Below are 21,328 nucleotides of genomic sequence, written 5' to 3'. Positions count from 1 at the left end.
TTTCTCAAGATCCGCGTTCTCCTTGTGACCACCAAACTGAAATTCATGGAGTACCCCTTTAAGGTGCAAACATTTTTAGTGCAGATGTAAATGCTGTGGTTTTGTCTGCTGCGAGGCCCTCAGTGACAAACAGGAAACCAAACTTTTACCGTAATACAGATGTGACAGAAATGAATTTTTCATAGAGCACTGTATGAGTGAAATACTAGCACATGTACGCACAGTGACAACTGCAGAGCAAGAACAAACAATGCCATCTTCAGTACAGTAAGGATACGTGTACAAATGCCAACGACAAAACGCGAAACAGCCCCAATTCAGCTATAAGATAAAGGACTGGAGTCGTCTCTTTGATGGGATCTGTCCATTCATGCACAGAAAAAGCCTGAACTCCCCTGCATTCATTAAACAAAGCTCTCAGATCAGCTAATCCTAAAGTGCCGCTTTTGCGTGTCACTGGGCGAAAACAATCCTGCCTAGCGTATCTAATGGAAGCGATCATCGCACATAACATCTGTTTGTAGTTTAATAAAGCTGTTTTCTTTTCGAGACTTAGTATTGATGAAGGGAGATTAACGCAAGCCAAACAGTTTGATGTGGTTTCTCAGTTAGGGGTCAGTTAAGGTTCATTGATGCACCTGTTTGAGCCTCTGCAAATGTCTGATTCCCATATATCTAATTTGAATGAGCTACGCACCCCACTGGCTCACTGTGGCTTTTTTTTGGCTTTGGTTGAATAAAAAAAAAAAAAAAACAGCCCCTCTAAGGAATTTTATTCCAGTGAAGTCTCACACGTCTGAGACATTATTTCTATTTTGCGCCATCTCATTTGAGAGCAGTTTGTATTCAACGGCTGAGGCCGCTGCATCGTGCTCTGAATCACACTGTATGTCTCTGCTCGGTGGTAATCGGGTTACTCATCCAGAAATGCAGTTCGCTGTTGCAAAGGTTATTAAGGCTGTCTTTGTGGAACATCATAGCGCTCCATGACTCAGATCTGACTCATGAAGATACACTTGTGAGGCTGCTGTGGATGCAAATGGCAGAACTGTCACTCCTGTACATGAATGACGATGTAAAAAACATGGCGAAAGATGATTGCTAAAGGCCAACTCAGCCTTAGCCCTGAGAAAATTAAAGTGCACAGCTAGACTATATGAAAAAGAGAAGAGAATATCAAAGCAGCAAGTTGGTTGTCAGGCTGAATAACTGGCTCTGCCGTTTTGTTCTTCCTTTTTGCATTGCATGTGTTTGTGTGTGGCTTGCATTTGCCAGTTCTTGTTACTACGCCTCTGCTGGAGTGTGACTGTTTGTCTATTCTTAGAGAGTGGCCATGTAAGCCAGCAGATGGCCCAGGGCTGGCATGGTCACGGTGCCCAGGAGGGAGTTTGGCTGCAGACCTGGAGTATGTCATTAGAGCTAATCTGCGTCCTGTCACTCAAGAGACCACTGATGCAATCGGTCTCAGTGTAACCGAGCTCAGTGCGGGGTTAGCCAAATAACGCTTTGTGACACTGTGCAAACATTTGCAAACACATCTCACAGGCTAAAGATAAATCGATCCAAATACCTCAGGATTATTGTATCGCTTCCAAGATGCCGCATTTCTGTGTCGGGTTACTTGAGGACAGCACCGCAGCACTAAATCAGCTCTAGCCCACAGTGATGAGGTATTAACAGAAGGTTCACATTACAACAAGGACTGAACTTTACTCCTGAATGTCAGGATTGCTTTTTTTACTGATAAAATGAATGTCCTTGAATAATGGGAAATTGCCTGTTTGGTTGTGGAAATTATTGTGCAAAGGAAAACCTTGTATAGCGGCCATTTATTGTCTGATGTGCACTGAGGGGTGGATTTTTCTTATTTTCCCAAGATTTTAGCAATGGGTTTATTGGGTTTTGGCCAAGCTGCATGTGGTATCACAGCACAGTTTATCAGTTAACCATTAGAGAATTGAAAAGTTGGCCAGACAGATGGATACTATGGAGACCTATGAAGGTGTGGTACTTTTCCTGCTTTGAGGAGGGTACTGAGTTCACAGAGATATTCAGCTGACTCATTAATACTCCCATGACTTTGGATTTTCAAGGTGTGCATGTTGATGTTCACTAACATCACACATGTTGGTGCACATGTATGATGTATAAGTGTAGAAGGTTCTGGTCACAGGGTGCATGCAGATTCATTCACATTGCTTAATTTAGAGGTGGTTATGTCTGAATCTTTTCAGATGCACTTTCAACCTCCCTATATAAATGTCTGTGTGTGTTCTCTGTCTGACAGGCCCCAGCTTTGCCCTTAAATTAAGATGCTAAAAGGGCTGCACAAGGTGGTTATTAGCAACACTTTTCTCAGGACAAACTCACAGAGAGCCAGAGAAGGGCTTTTTTTTTTCTTGTGGAAAGTCTGTGCTTCATAGTTGTAGTAAAAAGTAGAAAATTGATACTCTTGGCAAGATGACATCTTTTACAACTTCCCATTATCTCCTGTACCTTCATCTCATGCTGTCAATCCATTTATGGGCCCAAGAAGGTAAAAGTCTGAGCAAGAGAGTTACATATCAGAGAATGTTCCTGTGTTGCTTGTGCTTAATTTATGACCATATAACCAACAGGCACATTGTCGCAAAAAGGCAACAAGGCCTCCAGATTTTTCAGCAAAAGACTTACAGATGCTTCGGTCTCTTTTCTATTTGAGAAAAGTAACATGTGCCTAAACTGCTACAGCTATATTGTACCTGTGTGTGTGTGTGCAGGCTGCTCACCCACAGAGAGATAAAGATATAGTCAGGATGGCTGTCTCCATTAAGCTTCAGGTATATGTGCCTGTGGTTTGTAGTGGCTGTGACTGCAAACCTCACACAGACAATACCACAAGTTTCTGTCACAGCACAGGAAATGTTGTCTCCTCCTACATTAAGAAGTGTCAGTCTCCGCTGCTGCAAGCACATACTAGCAGATAACATTTGGGCTTGGTTTCAGTTTGCTTGTTGCAGCGGTTCCTTGGCACGCAGCCTGCATCTTCTAGCGACTGATCCTCCTTAAAGTGAGGTAAGCCGTGATTTGCAGTTGGGACCGTTCTCTCCCAACAAGGTCTGTCCATTTTGTCCTCAGATATACTTTAATTTTTATGAAATTCACCTCTAATTTGCAGATGTACTTTTATCTTTGGTATGAACTTCAACTTCATTTATTTCTGGAAAGTCAGGGTTTGTCTTGTAGACTGTGCTGCTAACACAAAGTGGCTTCTAGTCAAAATTTATGCAGTTCGCAGATGTGTGCCGGCTCCATTATGATTTATTGGTTACTTTTACAGTTGAGTGTATGCACTGGAATAAGGACCACTGGGAAAACTAAAATTATTCATCCAACAGTTAGGGGAAGGTTTACCTTGTTATTTTAAGTGTGCATGCACATCTGCACATGTGTGCACATTTGTTTCCCTGTTGGGTTTTTGGCAGATTATCACCTTTCAGTGCTGTCTTGTAGGAAGGTGCGTGCTCATAAATGTGAGTTTTTAAGTCTGGTGTATCCTGTTTCACACAGGAAATGAACTACTGAGATCAGTATCTTCTACAGTCTTCACATTGAATTCATTGTGCATCATCTGCAAAAACCTATATTAATCACGACAGAAATTCAAGTTAAAATCACTGCGTACGTTTTTATTAGCACTCTGTACACTTTGCACACTTAACTGCATACGAATCATGCTTTGTACGTGTTTGTTAAACCTGAAATCATAACACAGAGATCTAAAACATACATGAACATCTCTTTTTCTTTTTTTAATGTGCATCTTCTCAGGGTCAGAGGTCAATCTGAGCCACAGCAACATGTCTGAATCCGCCAAGCCCCACCACCCCAACCCACAAGGTAAGGGGGAGAAGCCCCATGGGAGTGACTTCAGCTACGTGGGCATCGACGCCATCCTGGAGCAGATGAGGAGGAAGGCCATGAAGCAGGGCTTTGAGCTCAACATCATGGTTGTCGGTGAGTCTGACGTAAACGTCACGCATTTAACTCAACATTTGATAAATACAGTTTCACTGTTCATTTGCAGGATATTTGCTCTCCTGTTTTTCCTTTCTCCAATTTGAGGGGAAAAAAAGTCGCTTCAGAAAGTGCTCAGCCCCCTTGACTTTTCCTGCATTTGTGGTGTTACTTTGTGTCGTTAACCCTAACCTTGTCTCCCACAAATTACATTCATATGCAGCTAATTTGCAGTAGCAATTTACCCTCACCGGCAACATTTAATGCCAGTAGTAGCACGGAGAGAAGTAAACGTGGACATCAAGATGGATGAGGCTCAAACTTAACCATACCAACAATCTTACCCTTCCCTTAACTAAGTGGTTTTACATGCCTGCATGTAACCACAACTTAATTATGCTTGAGTTGCCATTAGAAGGTACTGTGGGGTCGAGTGAAACTGTAAAAGGCTGAAAACGTGTTTCTAATGTTAAATAATTGCATATAAAAAAGATATCTTGTAATGGTCAAGGTTGGTGTGATGTAAAGATTAGCTTAGCTGTTCCCATCCAGCCTGACCTCGACATTGAGCTTGATTATGGCTTCATGTTAGACTTGAAATCTAAACTGACACAGATGTATCCAAGAGGACTTGAGGCTGTAATTGCTTCCAAATGTTTACAACAACTATTGACACGATACTGAATTCAGCAAAAAAAGATCAGACAACATTTCAAGTTTTGGAAGCACAAAACGAAGCACAGACACACGCTGACTCGGCATACATTTATTCTCACTGTCACATAAAACAGGGCCATACACTGTGCTTCATTTGCAGACTTTAAAAATACCTTTTTTTTCCCTTTTTCTTTATTACATTTATCATGAAACGTGTCCTCAAAGAAGTAAAAAAACTGTATGCGTTTGTGGTTTTACTTCAGTTGTTCTTGTAAGAGTCAGCTGGCATGGTGCCTTCCCCAATGAGCTCTGTTCTTTGTGTGCCCATGATGCAACTAACAAACACACACACACACACACACACACACACACTTGAGTGGTTAAAAGGAGGCTGTCAGGCTGAGAACGTGGCGTAATGATGGCGATTACTCTGACAAGCTGAAGCTGACACTTTTTCAGCGAGCGGCTACACAGCCACTAGGTAGCTATTAGTTCCCGCCATCAAGTCTGTGCACACTTGGATCCACGTACACAATTATCCATGAATGCATCTGTGTACATGCACGAAGGCAGGCACATATAAAACAAAAACAAGTCTATGCACATGTTGTCTGCAGAGAAAGACAAGAAAAGACGGTGTGTGTCCTCACACACTGAGATGCAGTTTACCAAACAACAATACCTAGAAAGGCCTCATTTACATGACAATTGGATTTTTAAGCCTTGGTGTTTGTGTTTGGTTCACAATGGTGGTAGTTTGTAGAGTGCAATCAGTCTGATTTCAGGCCCTGCAGGGAAGTGTTTTGTGCACACACCTATATGGTACGTCAGCACAAGTCCGAGGAGACGTACCTCAGTGTGACAAACATAGATTTGATGCATGTGAGCTGAGGCTTTTCGTCACAAGTTGCGCTTTGATTTATAGATGTTGTGGAATGAGGAGAAAGTGTTTGACAATGTTCTAGTGAAATTAGTGGCATTGTGACTCAGTGAATGTTTATTTATGGTGATAAACAAAGTTGGTGCAGCAACAGTATCCAACAGCACATTTCTACGTAACGCTGACATGTATACACTTGTAGTGCTCCGACACCTCGAGGATGAATTAAACTTGAGTTGTGAGATTATGTGACACTGTGTTGTGAAATAACACACTGACACGGTGCACGCTGGAAGTGAATACAATCAAAGCTTAAAATAGAAAAGACCAATGATCAGTTAAAACCTGCACAAAGTGATTTCTGATTGCGAGAGGGGCTTTGATATAAGGTACCCTAGCAACATATCAAGTTCTACTGGTTGAGGTGTTGACAGACACCTCGCTGGAGTCCTGTTTCTCAAGGCCAGTAATGACCTGCCTTCTGTGCTTGGTCCATGAAATCCTGAGAACAATTTCTCAATCCCTTTGGTTTATTAAACTTTTTCTTTTACTTTGTCACTCTGGGCCCAGACACTGGGCTGCATGTGATTGTAGAGGTGTTTGTGATACTGTGTGCAGCCCTTTCTCAATGTTGCTCTACACAGTAGAGTGAGCTTTCTTTGCCTGAACTTTGTTAGATTCCTGGTTGTGTGAAGATTGGCAGGATAATATAGGATAGAAATAAAAATATAAAAACTAGCGCACTTTTTTTTTTGTCACTTGGATGGCGAGTGAAGACGTGAAAGGTTAGAGCAGCTGTGGTCTTGGCCCTGTCTGTTGGGGTCTCGTCTATGAGATGCATTTGCCTAAACCTTGCCCTCAGCCAGCTGACCTTTTGATTTCCACCACGCGGAGAGGGCAGCCAGGGTGTCTCAGTGTATGTGTGTGTGTGTGAGAGAGAGAGAGACAGAGTGGGTGAATGTATGCAAGGAAGTAGACTGAATGTAGAGTGTGTGTGAAAGAACAAGTGTGTGACAAAGACGGAGAGAGTGGTGGAAAAGGCCGCCGTGGGTCTCACAGAGGGCCTGGCAGCTTGGCAACGCTCCACACGCCACAGTGCATGCCCACAGGGGCTGTGAACAGAGGGTGTGGGTTTGTGTGTGTGTGTGTGTGTGTGTGTGTGTCCCTTTTATGCAAGAATTATCCAATCATACAGAACAACACTTTCAAAAGTTTATAAAACAAGTTTTGAAACAAATTGTAAAATCAACTCAAACTTTTAATGCCCAATATGCTTTTTCTTTTCTGAGTGGGAAATATTCAAAATTTCTTTTGAGAGCACAATTTTCTATAAAGTGCAAAACAGTTAATTGTAATGTAGAAAGTCTGACTCTTGGGGCTGAATGAAGGCATATGTGAAATTATCACAATATACATAAGATGATGTATGAAGTCCAGTGGACAATTATGAATGTATTCCTTTACATATTTAGTCCAAAATAGTCAAGTTGGATCTTCTTCATTGTTGTTTTTTTTTTATTGGTAACAGAAGGAAGAAGGTGCTTCACAGCCTCCACCATGTTGGATTAATTTCACAATAAATCAAAAAGACATGTACTGTACAACTGTGCACAGTAGTGTGTGAGTGTGTGAGTGCGTGTGTGCGCGCGCGTGTGTGTGTGTTAGTGTGTGTGTGTGTGTGAGTGTGGTCTACACAATACATCTGTCTTCTACAGCTTGCCTGTCTGACCCTGCAGCTGTCCTGCTCTTGTCATGGTCAATTAACACACACACTAACAACACGACGCATACATTAGAAATGACGTCACCTGCATATTCAGTCTTCTTAATTTTTTGATGGAAAAATTGGATTTAGCTGAATGAGGCTCTTGTCTTCGGTGAGTTTGCCCTTGTGACTGTCCAGGGTTGAAACCACGAGTAAATGTGTTTCTCTAACTGTTGTCTGTGTGTGTTTTCCTGATCAGGGCAAAGCGGCCTGGGGAAGTCCACTCTGATGAACACCCTGTTTAAATCCAAAGTGAGCCGTAAGTCAGTTCAACCCAATCCGGAGGAGAGGATCCCCAAGACCATCGAGATCAAGTCCATCAGTCACGGTTGGCTAATACTCACATTTAGAAATATTCATAGTATTATTATTATTATTATTAAAGAGTTTTTTTCATGCTGCTCTATCATACTATTGATGTGCTACTTTCTCTGTGTTTGTGTGAGTGTCTCCAAAACAAATACCAATGAAGCTGTCTTTGCCTAGATATCGAGGAGAAAGGAGTGAGGATGAAGCTGACAGTAATTGACACTCCAGGCTTTGGGGATCAGATCAACAATGAAAACTGGTGAGCTGAGGTTAAATTGTCTGAAGGCGTCATCAGCTTTTATTTAAGTCATGTCTGGGATTTCGTTATTGACTTATTGACTCTGATTTGGTTAAAGTTATCAAAATAACACCACAGTTGGTTTCATTTTATTATTCTAAGAAGTCACAGGAAATGCTGTATGTGTGTATTTCTGTGAAGCTTTAAATTAGCGTAAGTCAGCTTATTCTTGACGTCTGCTTCTCTTATCAGCTGGCAGCCCATTATGAAGTTCATCAACGACCAGTATGAAGCCTACCTGCAGGAGGAAATCAACATCAACAGGAAGAAGAGGATCCCAGACTCCAGAGTGCACTGTTGCATATACTTCATACCTCCCACAGGCCACTGGTAGGATCACATATTAAACAGGCACACAACCCTGTGACTGAGAGTGCCCCCCCCCCTCCTTTTTTGTTCCTCATCCCACCAGTTTCTCCCACAGCTGCAGAGAAGAAGCAGCAGGCCTTCTGGGAATCTCCCCTGGCCCATTGTCTGTCCACAGCTCTTTAGCCACATCCTTCTCTTTTTCATCTCTCTCTAGTGGCCACATGTGGGACTCATTCTCTCCTCAGAGACACCGACGTATCACTTGAAGAGTCAGATTTCACAGAGAAATTGGAATCTGCAGTTCTCAGAGCTGAAGGAGGTCAAGAGGCAGGGAACCGATTGTCAGGATGTCGAGAGTGCTTCATCTTAAGTAGGAGAAAATGTGGTGGTTAAGGCAATATTATACATAAATATAAAATATACTGAGCTTTTACCTGAGCATGCTTATTATAGATCTACCGATTAGTGTATTTACCACTAAAATTGATGAAATTGTGCAGCCTCACCATGTCTAGCTTTCCTCAATCTGCCAACCTCCCAGTCTTGTGCATCACCACACCTGTGCTTCCTGCTGAATTTAATCAGTTTGTAATCAAGTGTTATTAATCGAAGATTAGAATTGCAGAAACAAAATCGGTCATGCCAAAGTGTCCCTGCAGTGTCTAAGCGGGGCACATGTGTCTTTTTAAACGACCGTGTGATGGCTGTTTGCTTCACATGGCGTTTGTGTCGGCACACTTTAACAATGCAGAGGTGATTCAAACAACATTTCTCCTGCTTTGTCAGTGATTAGAGGCTTTTTCTCCGAGACGCAGTTTGTCCGAGCCATTTAATGTGGTCTGACCCCGTGTGCACCGAAGGTCAAGGGAGGACGTCCAGCCACACTTGCGGAAGCGCAGGAAGGCTTAGTAGACATATAAAAATGTATAGCCGATAGAGGAATCCTGATGGGAGTATTGTATTGTAGATGAGCAGATAAAAGCACACAAAACCAGCCATCAACTGTAAACACACACTCATTCACTAACCACTGACCTGACTGCATTTCTCCACGACGGCTCCATCCACTGCTGCTTCATATTTCTGCTCACCAGTAACTCAACAGTTGTCCACTTAAACACTGTCTCTAGGAGTGGGGGTTGACGTGTGTGTCTGTGTGTCCCGCTGTTTGACAGACCCGCTCATCATCTGCTCATGTCACCACAGCTGCTGCTTCAGAGAGTGTGTGTGTGTGTGTGTGTGTGTGTGTGTGTGTGTGTGTGTGTGTGTGTGTGTGTGTGTGTGTGTGTGTGTGTGTGTGTGTGTGTGTGTGTGTGTGTGTGTGTGTGTGTGTGTGTGTGTGTGTGTGTGTGTGTGTGTGTGTGTGTGTGTGTCCGTTCATGGAAAGCCCTGCGTGTACTGGACTCAAGTGGGCAGCAGGCATGCTGACACTTGTGTCACTCCACTTGTGTGGATGCCCTGGATGTGTTTGTCCATCGTCTTTCTTGCAGTTGCTCATTTCAGCCAGTTCAACAACACCCAGACCGTTCTCTTTCACTGCGAGTCTGTTTTGCTTCCCTCTGTCAGCTCCTATATCCTCAAACAGTGGAGCCGTAAGCAGGCTGTGTACAAGGTGTCACTACCCCCGTGCACACAAACGCCCCAGACATGAACTCTTTACTGAAACACGTTCAGGAACACATGAAAATACACACTCATTTTGAAAGCAAAGATGCAAACATCTGTCAGGAAGTGGTGTCGTCCTTACAGCCAACCAGATAGTTGTAGGCAGGAGAACAAGGAGCCATCTGGTGGGTCTACTGCTGTGGTCTGACACAAAGATGATGTTGAAAGGCATTTTCAAGTGTGCATATGTGCATAGTATGTTAGGCAACATACTTGCAGTCAAATTTTCTATGAACCAAAAAACCTTAAATAAACAGCATAATGATATTTAATTTGTGTTGGGCAAGCTTTGTTGTCCCCCCACAGATTTTAGTCTGCCTCTTGGGGGGGAAAAAGTGCTGGAACAGATCTAAATACTCTAAACTCATTCTCTGTTATTCCCTTATTTTCTTATTTTCTCAATTCACACAGTAACGCCAGTTGAAATTTTAAATTAAGGCCTGATATCAATTACACAGACAACATGCCAAAAGCCTCTGGACTCCTCTGCAAACGATGACAGAACTTCCCTGGTAGCTCTCATAGGCCTCTGTCATTGGGGATTTTTTTTTTTCAATTGTCTTTTTGTCTGAAGCACTTTAAACAGCAGTTTGTATTTATCGGGGCTCTAATGTAATTTGCATGTCAGCAATTTGCTTTTAAGTCGCTTCTGTGGTTTTAGACCGATGAAGAGTGTTCAGTGAAGCAGAACACAGTCTTGGCATCAGAGGCCAGTTCCGATAATGGCAGAGTCAGCCACACTATTTTCCCTCCAGGCAGTCTTCTTTGTTACCTCGTTTAACATGTCTTCCTGAGAAAAGGAAGGCTGCACTTTGGCTTTCATCAACTCTGAGCTCCTTTCTAATCTATTATAGAAAAAAGGGAAGACAGGGAGAGCTATCGGCACCGTGGTTGGCTGTTTTCTCCACCTCTCATTTGACCATAGAGCTTATCATTCTCAATTCTTATAATCAGGGCGGCACATTTTTTTTTTTTCCAACCACATAAAGAGAAGAATTTGTGCATGCAAGCAGGCACTTGGGTGGACATCTGTGTATGCGTGCATACATACATATTTACGGCCCATGCTGCATTATGTTCATGTGCAAAGATACATCTGTAAGTGCGCATGTATGCTCAGTCATGCATATGATGCAGCTCCCATGCCAATTTGTACGGTCTTTGCATCCGTACATTTAAGTTTGATGCATGCAGTTATGTAATTTATATTCGATAAATATTTCCAGCGAGAGATCATCAACCTTTGATTTCTCGCTATCCGGCCTCTCTGCATAAATATGACACATGCCACTTGTCATTAAAAGGAAATGCTCCCCATCTGTGGTTGAATGCATCGCTTGCTGCGCCATCTCTCTTTACCTCTCTTCCTGTATGCTCCCCGTGTTTGATCCTGTGTTCATGGTGACATGCTTGTCAGTCATTGTGGAGAGCCAGCCACTCCGCTCCTCCAGCTGCCCCTGGGTCTTTGAACCAGGCTGGCCTGGCTCGGCTTGGGCTAATTGGAGGGCAGAGTAGCCAGCATGAGGGGAGTCTGTCTTGAGGAGCAGCTCGAGGCAACACTGAGACAGACAAAAACATATAGGGAAGAGAGAAACAGGAAACAGAACATCAGAGTGGAACAGTGTAGATTGATGTTAAGTCAGTGGTGAAAGTGAGTACAGGTAAGAAACAGCAGCATAAACTGTATTAATATGATAGTGCCAACATGAGAAAACAGGGTGGACTGAATGTAATGGAGTAGACTGTGACTGCCCTCTAGTGGTCACTGTGTTTGATTACAGCCTGCATTCACATGCTGCAACTGCCTGTAATGGAAGATATTTTCTTTGAGCCACAGACAAATAAGAGGAAAATATTTTGATCCTGGCAGAATGAATTTACAGCTCTGTCCCTCAGAAACAAAAACAGAAAAAGTTTGCTCCTTGGTATCTGTGTGAGAGACCAAGATGCACAAATCTGCAGTGTTTTGAGATGGATTTCATTTTTGCTCTTACACCCCAAGACACCAGAATGTGGAGCATCCAACCAAGAAACACACACAATTGCAGATATTTATGCATGAAATGATGTTGTACTTGTCTCCCTCTTCTTTTAGTCTGAGGCCTCTGGATGTGGAGTTCATGAGACGCCTCAGCAAGGTGGTCAACATCGTCCCCGTCATCGCCAAGGCCGACACCCTCACCCTGGAGGAAAGGGACGACTTTAAACAGATGGTGGGAGGAGTGTGTGTGTGTGTGTGTGTGTGTGTGTTCAGATGGAAGAAGTGTTTTTACAAGTGTCTGAAATTATTCTATGTGCGTGTGTGAAGCTGGTTTTCACATGTGACTTTGGTTAATCTCATCCACCCATCACACCTGCAAAAACCCGTAGCAGGTCTTTAAAGAAAGCTTAAAATAAATGGATGAGTGCATCAGTACGACAAACGGTTAGCGGATTCTGCTCGCAAACACGCATGTATGCACATCCACGACCACAGGTCAGTAATACATGAAGAGGTGCCAGGCACCACAAACAAAAGCCATCTGGGCAAACCCAGGTTGTACCCATCCTTAGAAATACTGTGTCATCTCTATAACTGCAACACGTCGAAAGTCATGCTCTGTCCAGACGGAAACATTTAAGAGCTATTTATTTGAAGCAGTTATTTACCGAGCGGCGTTCCATGACTCTTGAGTCTGGCTCTATTTTAGATGGGGAACCTCTGCCCTGTTGCCAACCGAGCAGGCAGGGCCGTCATTACCAATGAATTACTGGGTGATCGTACAAGTCTGCCAAGTTCAGAGAGGTCTCCGCTGTGTGGTAGCCTACATGAAAAAAACATCACCCCCTGGAACATAACCAGAATTAAAGGAGCTTTTAAGTGACCAATGAATATTCATCAGTATCTACAAATAATCCAACTTCATATCCCTGTTTTTGATACTTGGGTGAGCGTAAGAGCTCTTTACAGTTCACAGTTCGCTCAACTTTGAGTGCTGCTCTTTTTTTTTTTTTTAGCCCTACTAGCAGTCAGTCAGTCCTCTGCTTATGTCCCGGCTAAAATTGGCCTGTCTCAACAAATACTGGATGCATTGCCGTGAAATTAGAGATATCCATAGTGGCCAGAGGGTGAATCCTAATCACTCAGGTGATCCCCTGACTTTTCTTCTTTGGTCCAATACTTTCGTGTATGACTTAAAACCTGCAAAAATAATGACCGTGATCAACATGAATTAGTAAATGGTAGCATGCTAACACACTACACTAAGTGAACTTTATATCTGCTTAACTGCCAACTGTTAACATTGTCATTGTGACATTTTGACATTAGCATGTAGCTCAAGGCGCTGCTTTCAGCACAACCTCACAGAGCTGCTTCCATGGTGCGCTTAGTCTTGTGTCAATATGTCCTTATCTGTACAATAAACAAAACCACATGGCCAAAGTAAGTAAATGTATACAGACTAAACACTGGTCAGGTATGCAGGCTCTCATTTAAAAAGCAGATTTGAACTTATTTTGCTTTTAAACGGTAGGTTACAGTAGTCTCATTTATAGAAAACTAGCATACAGCGAGATTGCTCAGGCCGATAACCCTCCACTGTAACATCACAGCCGTCACCTCCTTATCACGGCTTTCCCTGCTGCAGCAGATTTTGGCTCCACCTTGAGTCTTAAACGGTCTCCGGTGCATCCCTTCCTCTTTGTGTTTATGTTGGATATTTTTCAGTCCACGGGAGGCAGACAGCCACCTGCCATTCCTCCATCGTTTCCTTCATCTCTCCATCCTTCCTTCCAAGACTACAGACTTCCCCATTCATTTTAGAGACGCACAATGGGTGTCTTGGATACCATTTTCCCCCTGATGCCTATAACACCGTCCAATAAGCACAAAGCAGGGATTGGACCAGGCTCTGGCAGAGAATGGAAGCCGCGGGGCTTGTAGCTGGATTGTTTTGGTTGGCCGCACAAGCTCTGTATGACCCTGAAGATTATTGACTAAAAGCTTCTCATGCCAAATGTTGGGTTTTTTTTTTTTTCCAAATTTCCCTTTAGCAACTTGACATGCAAACAGAATAAGAGGGGTTTTCTATTAAATGTTCAGCCTTAGTCTGTCCAGCTGTGAGTGTCTGTTCGCATTCCTCTAACCAACACTTGATGTGGCTTCTCTGTAGAGTTTCACTTGGTTTGCATCCTATAATGTAAGCCTGAGAAAGCTTCCAAGGATAAACAATTAAATGTTTGATCAAGGACCAAGTGGAAATTGTCAGAGTAGCAATTGTGGGAGTGAACAGTCATTCATTAAAAGAGCATTTCTTCCAGAAGCTTGTCTGTCTATTTTTCTGCGTCCGTGCCTGAGTTTCAATCATTATAAAGACATACAAAGAATTGGGGTGGCCATGTTATAAACCATACCTCTGTCTGGGTTTTTTTTGTTTTTTTTCTAAGAGCGGTTAACCTCCACATTAACTCCTCCGTGTCGAGGATATTAGGAACCATTTAGTGTCAGCACCAGCCAGTAAAACATAACCAAGTGTTTATTTAAGTGCTCTTGTGGATCACAGCAGCTTCTATTCATGTCTCCGGCCCAAACCTAAATACCTGTATGTAAACAGGAATCAGTCCAAGTATAGAGTGCGTGTGTGTGTAGGTGCCTGACTGACTTCAGTGTTGGCTGCAGGGCCAGGGCTGGGATGGTGAGATGATAGATGAAGGGTTTGGGCCTGATTGATTGTTTTTGTTTGCCAGTTGGACTTCCCTTTCTTTAGTGTCTTTTTCCGCTCTCATTACAGAAACCTTTGTCTTTGTGTAACGATCTTTATAATCCAGCACTTGTGAGAAAAATCTCTCGTAAAGCTGATTACCAACACTTCAGATACTGCTTCAAAAAATATCCGTTACAGAACCAAATAAGTCGTTCAATGACAAGCTGTACGTGTGGTATATATGGTGTATTTTGTACTCAATATTGTGTGTGTTTACTTTATGTATTCAGCCAACTTGATTTCATATTTTGTCTGTGTCATTGTGCTTGGCTTTGTGCAGATTAGGGAAGAGCTGCGAGCCAACGGAATCGATGTTTACCCTCAGAAAGAGTTTGATGAGGATGCAGAGGACAGGATCATCAATGACAAAATTAGGGTGAGCTCACGGCATCAAGTTCAGTCAGTTCAGATTTAAACAGTAGAGGGTATCCTCCCTGTGGCGACAGCACTTGACATCAGCAATCACAAACGTGTAATTTGCAGGTTTGAATTCATGTAATTTCTTCTTTCTTCTCCCTTTCTTTTCTGTGTTTCTTTTTGAAATCTTAAATGCCGTGAAAAAAAAATCAATTACTGCATCTTGCTCTAGCAAGGTAAAACAGCCAAAGCATGACCTGAAAACAAATCACTGGTAACGCTTCAATGACTGCGCGCGTGTGTGTGTGTGTGTGTGTGTTTGCATGTGTGCATTCAACAGGAGATGATCCCTTTTGCTGTTGTGGGCAGTGACCAGGAGTACCAAGTGAACGGCAAGAGGATTCTGGGAAGGAAAACAAAATGGGGCACCATAGAGGGTAATGCACATGAATCCTAATACTCACAGTTGCACAGCTGGTTACTTGCCCTGCCTGACAGACAATAGAAACTGATTCACCAGGCCGAATAATGTTTATTTCCAGGAGGTCTTAAACGCAGGTCAGTTTACATGTAGCCAGCGTCAGATAAAGCTGAAATACCTCTGAAAATTTTATTATTTCTTAATTATGTAGATTTTTGTTTAATTGTATACTTACATATATAACAGATTGGACTAATAATGTGTTATAATGTCCATCTGCACAGTGGAGTTTGGTCAAACACTAAAACGCCTCATTTACTGTGCTCACACCTGTTCAGCTGACTGAGCCAATGCCATCTGACTTCATCACGCTGATATAATCACATGCATTATAGGTCAGTTGATGACATTCACACAACGAGAAGGTGAAACAGCTTTGGAGAAAGAAGATTCTCAGTTTTGGTGTATTTTCAACACGAGGAAAGTTATTAGCTGCAGCTTTAAAACCTGGCCATCTGGTTTAACCGTCTGTTGTTTGACTACCAGGAGTTTGTTTACATACGTCTCTCTGAGCCTGTAACTAGAGAGACGCGTGAGACAGGAGGAAGAGATTTACAAGGACTTTCTGCGTCTGTTGGGATAACGGACAGGAACATAAAACACACACACTGCCTCAGACACACACACACCACACGGTGACTTTGATACAGTTTACATTTGTTGGCCTGTGCTGCACACTCACACTGCCAAGTGCGCCTCAGCAAGTAAATGTCCTCACCTCACCCGTGTGTGTGTGTGTGTGTGTGTGTGAGAGAGATAGACAGAGAAGGAGGGAGAGAGGACATCTTTCTGGACAGGGAGGGTGGGATTGGAGGACGATAAGACAGCTGAAGGAGGGCTGGACAAGGGACTATTGCTGTAAAACAAACACTGTCATCTTCCCAGGATGCACTTAGGCACGCTCTGCTGTTGTGCGTCCCGAGCTCTAGCTTATTGGCTGAGCTATAAATGTATTGTAAAATAGAAATCTCTTAATAAAAACAGGCAATTTTGATATTTAGTTAATTATTCCAACTGTAGAATCTTGAAAGTTGCTCGACTGTTTCATCTGTGATTCAGTGTGGTAGGAAACCACCCACTAGTTCATAAGGAATGTGACCTTCAAAGACACGGTGAGAAACATACAGCATACATCCATGAAAAGTTAGCTCAAGGACTGGTGGAAAGTATCTAAGTAAATTTACACAACTACTACACTTAAGTACAATTTTGAGGTAATTATGCGTACTTGAATAATTCTATTTTCTGTTACCCTGTACTACTGCTTCTGTTTACTTCGCTACATTTATCGGACAGCTGTGGATAATAGTTAAATTGAGTTTGCAGTAAAATCACAACACCATAAAACTCATTACAAAACCCCCTTACAGAAAAACAGTGCCTACTTGAGACCTTTCAGAGGTCTAGGAGCAGTTAGCAGTTCCACCAAAGAGACATTTCACCTCCATGACTGTTCAATGCTCAAAGACGTTCAATTATTCAATATTTAATATTTAATTATAAGATTAAAGAGACAAATGACTAAAAATCTGAGTGACAGAACTTTGTTTTCTGTACTCCATCAATCATCCGCAACCCCTAGAATAGAGACCACTGAACTTAAGCTCCCAACTCTTTATGAAGTAACTGCATGCCAGCCAACTGCAGCTATGCAAGTGCTATACAATAATCAAGTATCAGCGACAGGGACAAAGTACTTTAGAGTACATTTTGCCAATACTTAACATGCTTGTAATGGATTATTTCCATAGTGTTTAATTGGTGGTTAAGTGAAGTTTTTGAATACATCATTATTAAAACATTGTGAATCACAAGACTCCAGTTTTGTCAGGTGAGCACGAAGCACTGTGATATCAGTCTATTCAAGATTTAAAAGATTATAATAACGATAAAGCATTCAAATGCTTGCCTTAGGGATTTTTATTATTTTACTTAGAATGAAGTATTACATTTTTCCTACTTAAACATGAGCAATGCATTTATTTAAAGCTAAAACAAGGAACTTGTACTCCCTGAAAAGATGATACATCTGAGGTGGCACCATGAACCCTTTTAGTGTTGAGAACTTGAAGGACTCTCTCAGCAAGCATTGTGAAGCTAACTCCACAGAACAGCAGGGCGAGAGAGGTGAAGCACATAGACTGCGGGGCAAATGCTGTCTTGTCCGGCTCAAAGAACAATGGCTCCATTCTAGTAAAGCCAAGCAGTGGGAGAGAGGGGACAAGGAAAAGGAGGAGAGAGGAAGCTGCCGGGCTGCTGGACTTATCAGCACCGACATCATATTTTAGGCCTCAGAGGAGAAGCTGGGAGTCAAGTCTCTGTATATATCACAAGTGGAGAAGAAATTTTCAGGGGTTGAGGTGACAATTAAAGATGATGAGTAGGCACCCATTTAAATGTATATACTGAACTGTTTATAGGGTCTTTTCCATACTTCCCCCCCCACAAGCACAAAGTGGCGATACCAGCAGCGCAGCTTGTTACAAGTTAGTAGCTCGTTCCCCCGACGCCACTAATCAGCACTCGCAGACCCAGCAGTTATTCCACTCTCCTCCTTTCAAAGAGAATTTAATTTCCTGCCCCTGGATTTCAAAGCTTTACATAAATAGCACCCTCCTTTTTTTCATTCATATTCTTGACATAATCTATAATTCAAACACGTGTTAGCCCTACCGGAGGCACCAGCAGCCTGTCACTGGGAGTTTGCTAAAACGTCTCACTTAAATTTCTCCAATATAGAGGAGAGCTGAGACGTATTAAATTACTTGAAAGTGGAGTGTGTTATCTTGGCTTAAGAAAATTGCCGGAGATGTCACGTCAGAGGATGCCCTTCAGTCGACTCGTGAGCAACACTGTCCCTTTGTGGCACTTTGAGGAATAGCATGTCGGCTGGAGCAGAGGGGTTTTTTGATGGATCATATTTAAAAGATCTCATTACTTCAACCTGTTTCATGTACTGTACATCTTTCCTTGTGCGTGGAAAGTCCTAACTTATCTGACTTGACTGCTGCGATTATTTTTTTTGTCAGTCTCTCTCTTTCAAGTTATGTAATCGACCCAACGTTTCTCTCCTCTTTCTCTGTCTGCAGTTGAGAATATTGCACACTGTGAGTTCGCTTACCTGCGAGACCTCCTCATCAGGTGAGCTTCCATCATACTCCGTTTAGTTCATTCAACAGATTCGTTTTATTCTGTAGAGCTGAATCGCCTCCTTACTGAAATCAAAGCTAATTCTTTTAGATGGGTGGAGTTCTTTCCTATACAGTGTCACAGCAGAGTCTTAATCAATGCCTGAAAAAGTACAAGATCACACGAGAACACTGTGTACTGCTCCTGCATGCATTACGCAGTATCCACTAATGCTGTAATGTTTCTTTCAGGACACACATGCAGAACATCAAGGACATCACAGGCAGCATCCACTACGAGACATATCGTGTCCGCCGCTTAAATGAATCCAACGCCCATCTCAGCTCAAACCCATCCGACCATCCCGCTGTCCAGCCAAAGGCCAACGGTCAGCCCGAGGAGCAGCCCAGCGCCCCGCAGGCCAACGGGGTGACTGCTCAGCACGAAGCCCTGTCCCACGAGATGTAGAGAGATGATGTCAGGATCACAGCCAGGCACTAAACATACACTCACACATGTATTCTGTTTACATGAGCAAGCCCAAATGTACACAAACACACACTCATGCTGTGAAGCGCATTTTTTGTTACCTAGAAGGATTTTTTTTTTTTTTTTTGCCAAAAACTACCTAACCACAGTTTTTAACTTGCACCTAAATCTCAACATTTCCCTTCCACGGGCTGTTTTCTTCATTTGTTCTTTCCATCAGTTCAATTCTGACCAAAATCAAGTCTTTCCTGCAGATCCACATAGTCAACAGAACTCCTGCTGTGTTTTTTTTTTTCTCCATCTGCCTGACTGCCCAATGCAGTCTACATTCAGGATTGTTTACAATAAACCATGAGAGTTGGCAGGTCATGGACAAACCGAAGTAAATCTGTACGTGTCTCTTTGAGCTTTGGCTGCAGGGTTTATTTTAGTCTTCGCCGGCTGTCAGGACTCCAGCGGAGTGCGGTAGCCATGCAGTAAGTACAGCATCAATGAGACAATGTACAAGATTTTGATCAGAATCAATGTGTATGATGGAAAAAGAGTTCCTATAATAAAAAGCCTGTTGTGTACAGAGTACCTTTGCAGGCTTGACAGGAGGTGTAGCCATGCAGGGCTGTCCAGTGGAGGAGAAATGGCATAATTCAAAATGAAGTACAGATTATCAGATGCTACTCGATTAGATCTAAACTAGGACTAACTGTTAGTGCCACTGGCCTGGTCTGCTTTGTGTTGTGGTGTATAGTTTTGTATAGATACTAGGGTTAAGTAGGGATATTTAGATTTAGGCTTATAGTATTATGGAGGAAGTAAAGATATTGTTGACACCTCCGCACTGCAAAGTGATAATAATAATAATAATTAAAAAAGAAAGCCGTAGCAGTGTGGAGCAGCTTTCGGATAAATGAGTCCTCTTGTCATTTTTCCATCGTGTTATGATGTTTTTAAAAACCCCTTTCTGCCAAACCATCCTCTCTCTTTCTATATAATGCCAATGTTGTGTAATACAGTCATACCTTGCGTTTTACATTGCTCATTTTATTATTGTATTTTTATTGCTGTTCATGTTCTAATATTATTGTGTAAGATGGGAGGAATCTGTGCAACTGTTGTCCCATGCAGCCATTTTGTCCATTTTTTTTCCTCCGACTGTTAACCAAATACAAGTCTTTTTTTTTCTGTTCTAAAGAGAAGCACATACAGTATACAGAGTTGATTTATGATTAGGTATTTATGTGTATGTTAAGTGTAATCAGTCAGTAGTTCAACTTTCATTCCAGCTGTTGGCCTCCAGAGGTTTGTTGCAGGTCTATAACAGTGATGATCTTTTAGCTTTAGGCCGTGTTTGTTTTTAGTTGCCTGCATTCATACAGTATGTTGTACCCTGTTGGCTAGGCTGCCACTGTAACTAGTACCAAAGGACTTTACCTGCCAGTGAAGTGCAAAAGTGGTCTATATTTATGCAATAATAATTACAGCTGATCCTGCCAAAAGATAATGGTTAGAAAAACGTGACTTTCACATTGCAAGTTTGAGGCATTTTGTCAGACTGAGAGGAGGAGCTGATGCCAGAAATGATTAAATAACACCAATAACACAAATGTAAGAGATATCTTACAGAGGCTATTTCTAAATTAAAAATGTCAAACAGCAATAGTAAGCAGTGCGTTTTCTGCCTCTGTAAGTCGCAGCAAAAATAGTTGACATACATGCACACAGAAGAGAAGACTTAACTTAAAAAACCAAGAGAACCATTGTCTTTCAACCAGAGAAAGTTATTGGGTTACACTTTGTTTACTGTTGTATAGTTCTTGTGTAATTTGTTATGGTATCATAGATTAAGGTTTTATCTTTGATATGCTATCTCAAAGAATAAAGATTGATATTTTTATTGTTTAAAGTTGATTGTCTGGATTGTCAAAAACGTAGAAACTTAACAATCAAAAGCTGAAAAGCTTCTCTGTGCTGATTTTGAAGGTTAAACTGACAAGAGGAATTCTCAGTGTTTAACCATGAAAATGTCAGTATTCATCAGTTAGTAATCAAGATTAAAATGACGGCGTTATTTAATTAGTTCTGAACATTTTCAGTGTATCCTGTTTTCAAATATTGCTGTCATAATCTTTTAGATTTCTCCTCAGATCTGTTTGACATTTAATTATTTGAAACAAACTGTTATATATTTTTGAGTGTTTACAGAGGTATTATCCCTCTAATTAAGGAAGCAGCCACTGAATTCATTGCTTAC

At 42.1% G+C, this 21,328-nt stretch overlaps 1 protein-coding gene across 6 annotated transcripts in view; it reads left to right on the top strand.

Annotated features, from left to right (window-relative positions):
• septin9b (septin 9b) overlaps nt 1-20,980 on the top strand; it is a 74,020-nt gene extending 53,040 nt beyond the window's left edge. For 5 of the 6 annotated variants that reach the window (XM_070854843.1, XM_070854835.1, XM_070854827.1 and 2 more), the window contains 9 exons: nt 3,811-3,996; nt 7,498-7,626; nt 7,785-7,866; nt 8,098-8,235; nt 11,975-12,092; nt 14,905-15,000; nt 15,322-15,418; nt 18,552-18,603; nt 18,843-20,980. In XM_070854843.1, coding sequence (XP_070710944.1) covers nt 3,811-3,996; nt 7,498-7,626; nt 7,785-7,866; nt 8,098-8,235; nt 11,975-12,092; nt 14,905-15,000; nt 15,322-15,418; nt 18,552-18,603; nt 18,843-19,059 — 1,115 coding nt within the window. In that variant the 3' untranslated portion in view covers nt 19,060-20,980. Of the gene's footprint in view, nt 1-2,950; nt 3,055-3,810; nt 3,997-7,497; nt 7,627-7,784; nt 7,867-8,097; nt 8,236-11,974; nt 12,093-14,904; nt 15,001-15,321; nt 15,419-18,551; nt 18,604-18,842 lie in introns of those variants that run through there. The other variant, XM_070854859.1, reaches the window with a different exon arrangement.
• Nucleotides 20,981-21,328: the final 348 nt, after the last annotated feature.

Source organism: Pempheris klunzingeri, chromosome 3 (assembly GCF_042242105.1).
Source record: "Pempheris klunzingeri isolate RE-2024b chromosome 3, fPemKlu1.hap1, whole genome shotgun sequence".
Lineage (NCBI taxonomy): Eukaryota > Metazoa > Chordata > Actinopteri > Acropomatiformes > Pempheridae > Pempheris > Pempheris klunzingeri.
The sequence above is the reverse complement of the archived record's forward strand: the minus strand, read 5'-3'. Positions and strand labels throughout refer to the sequence as shown.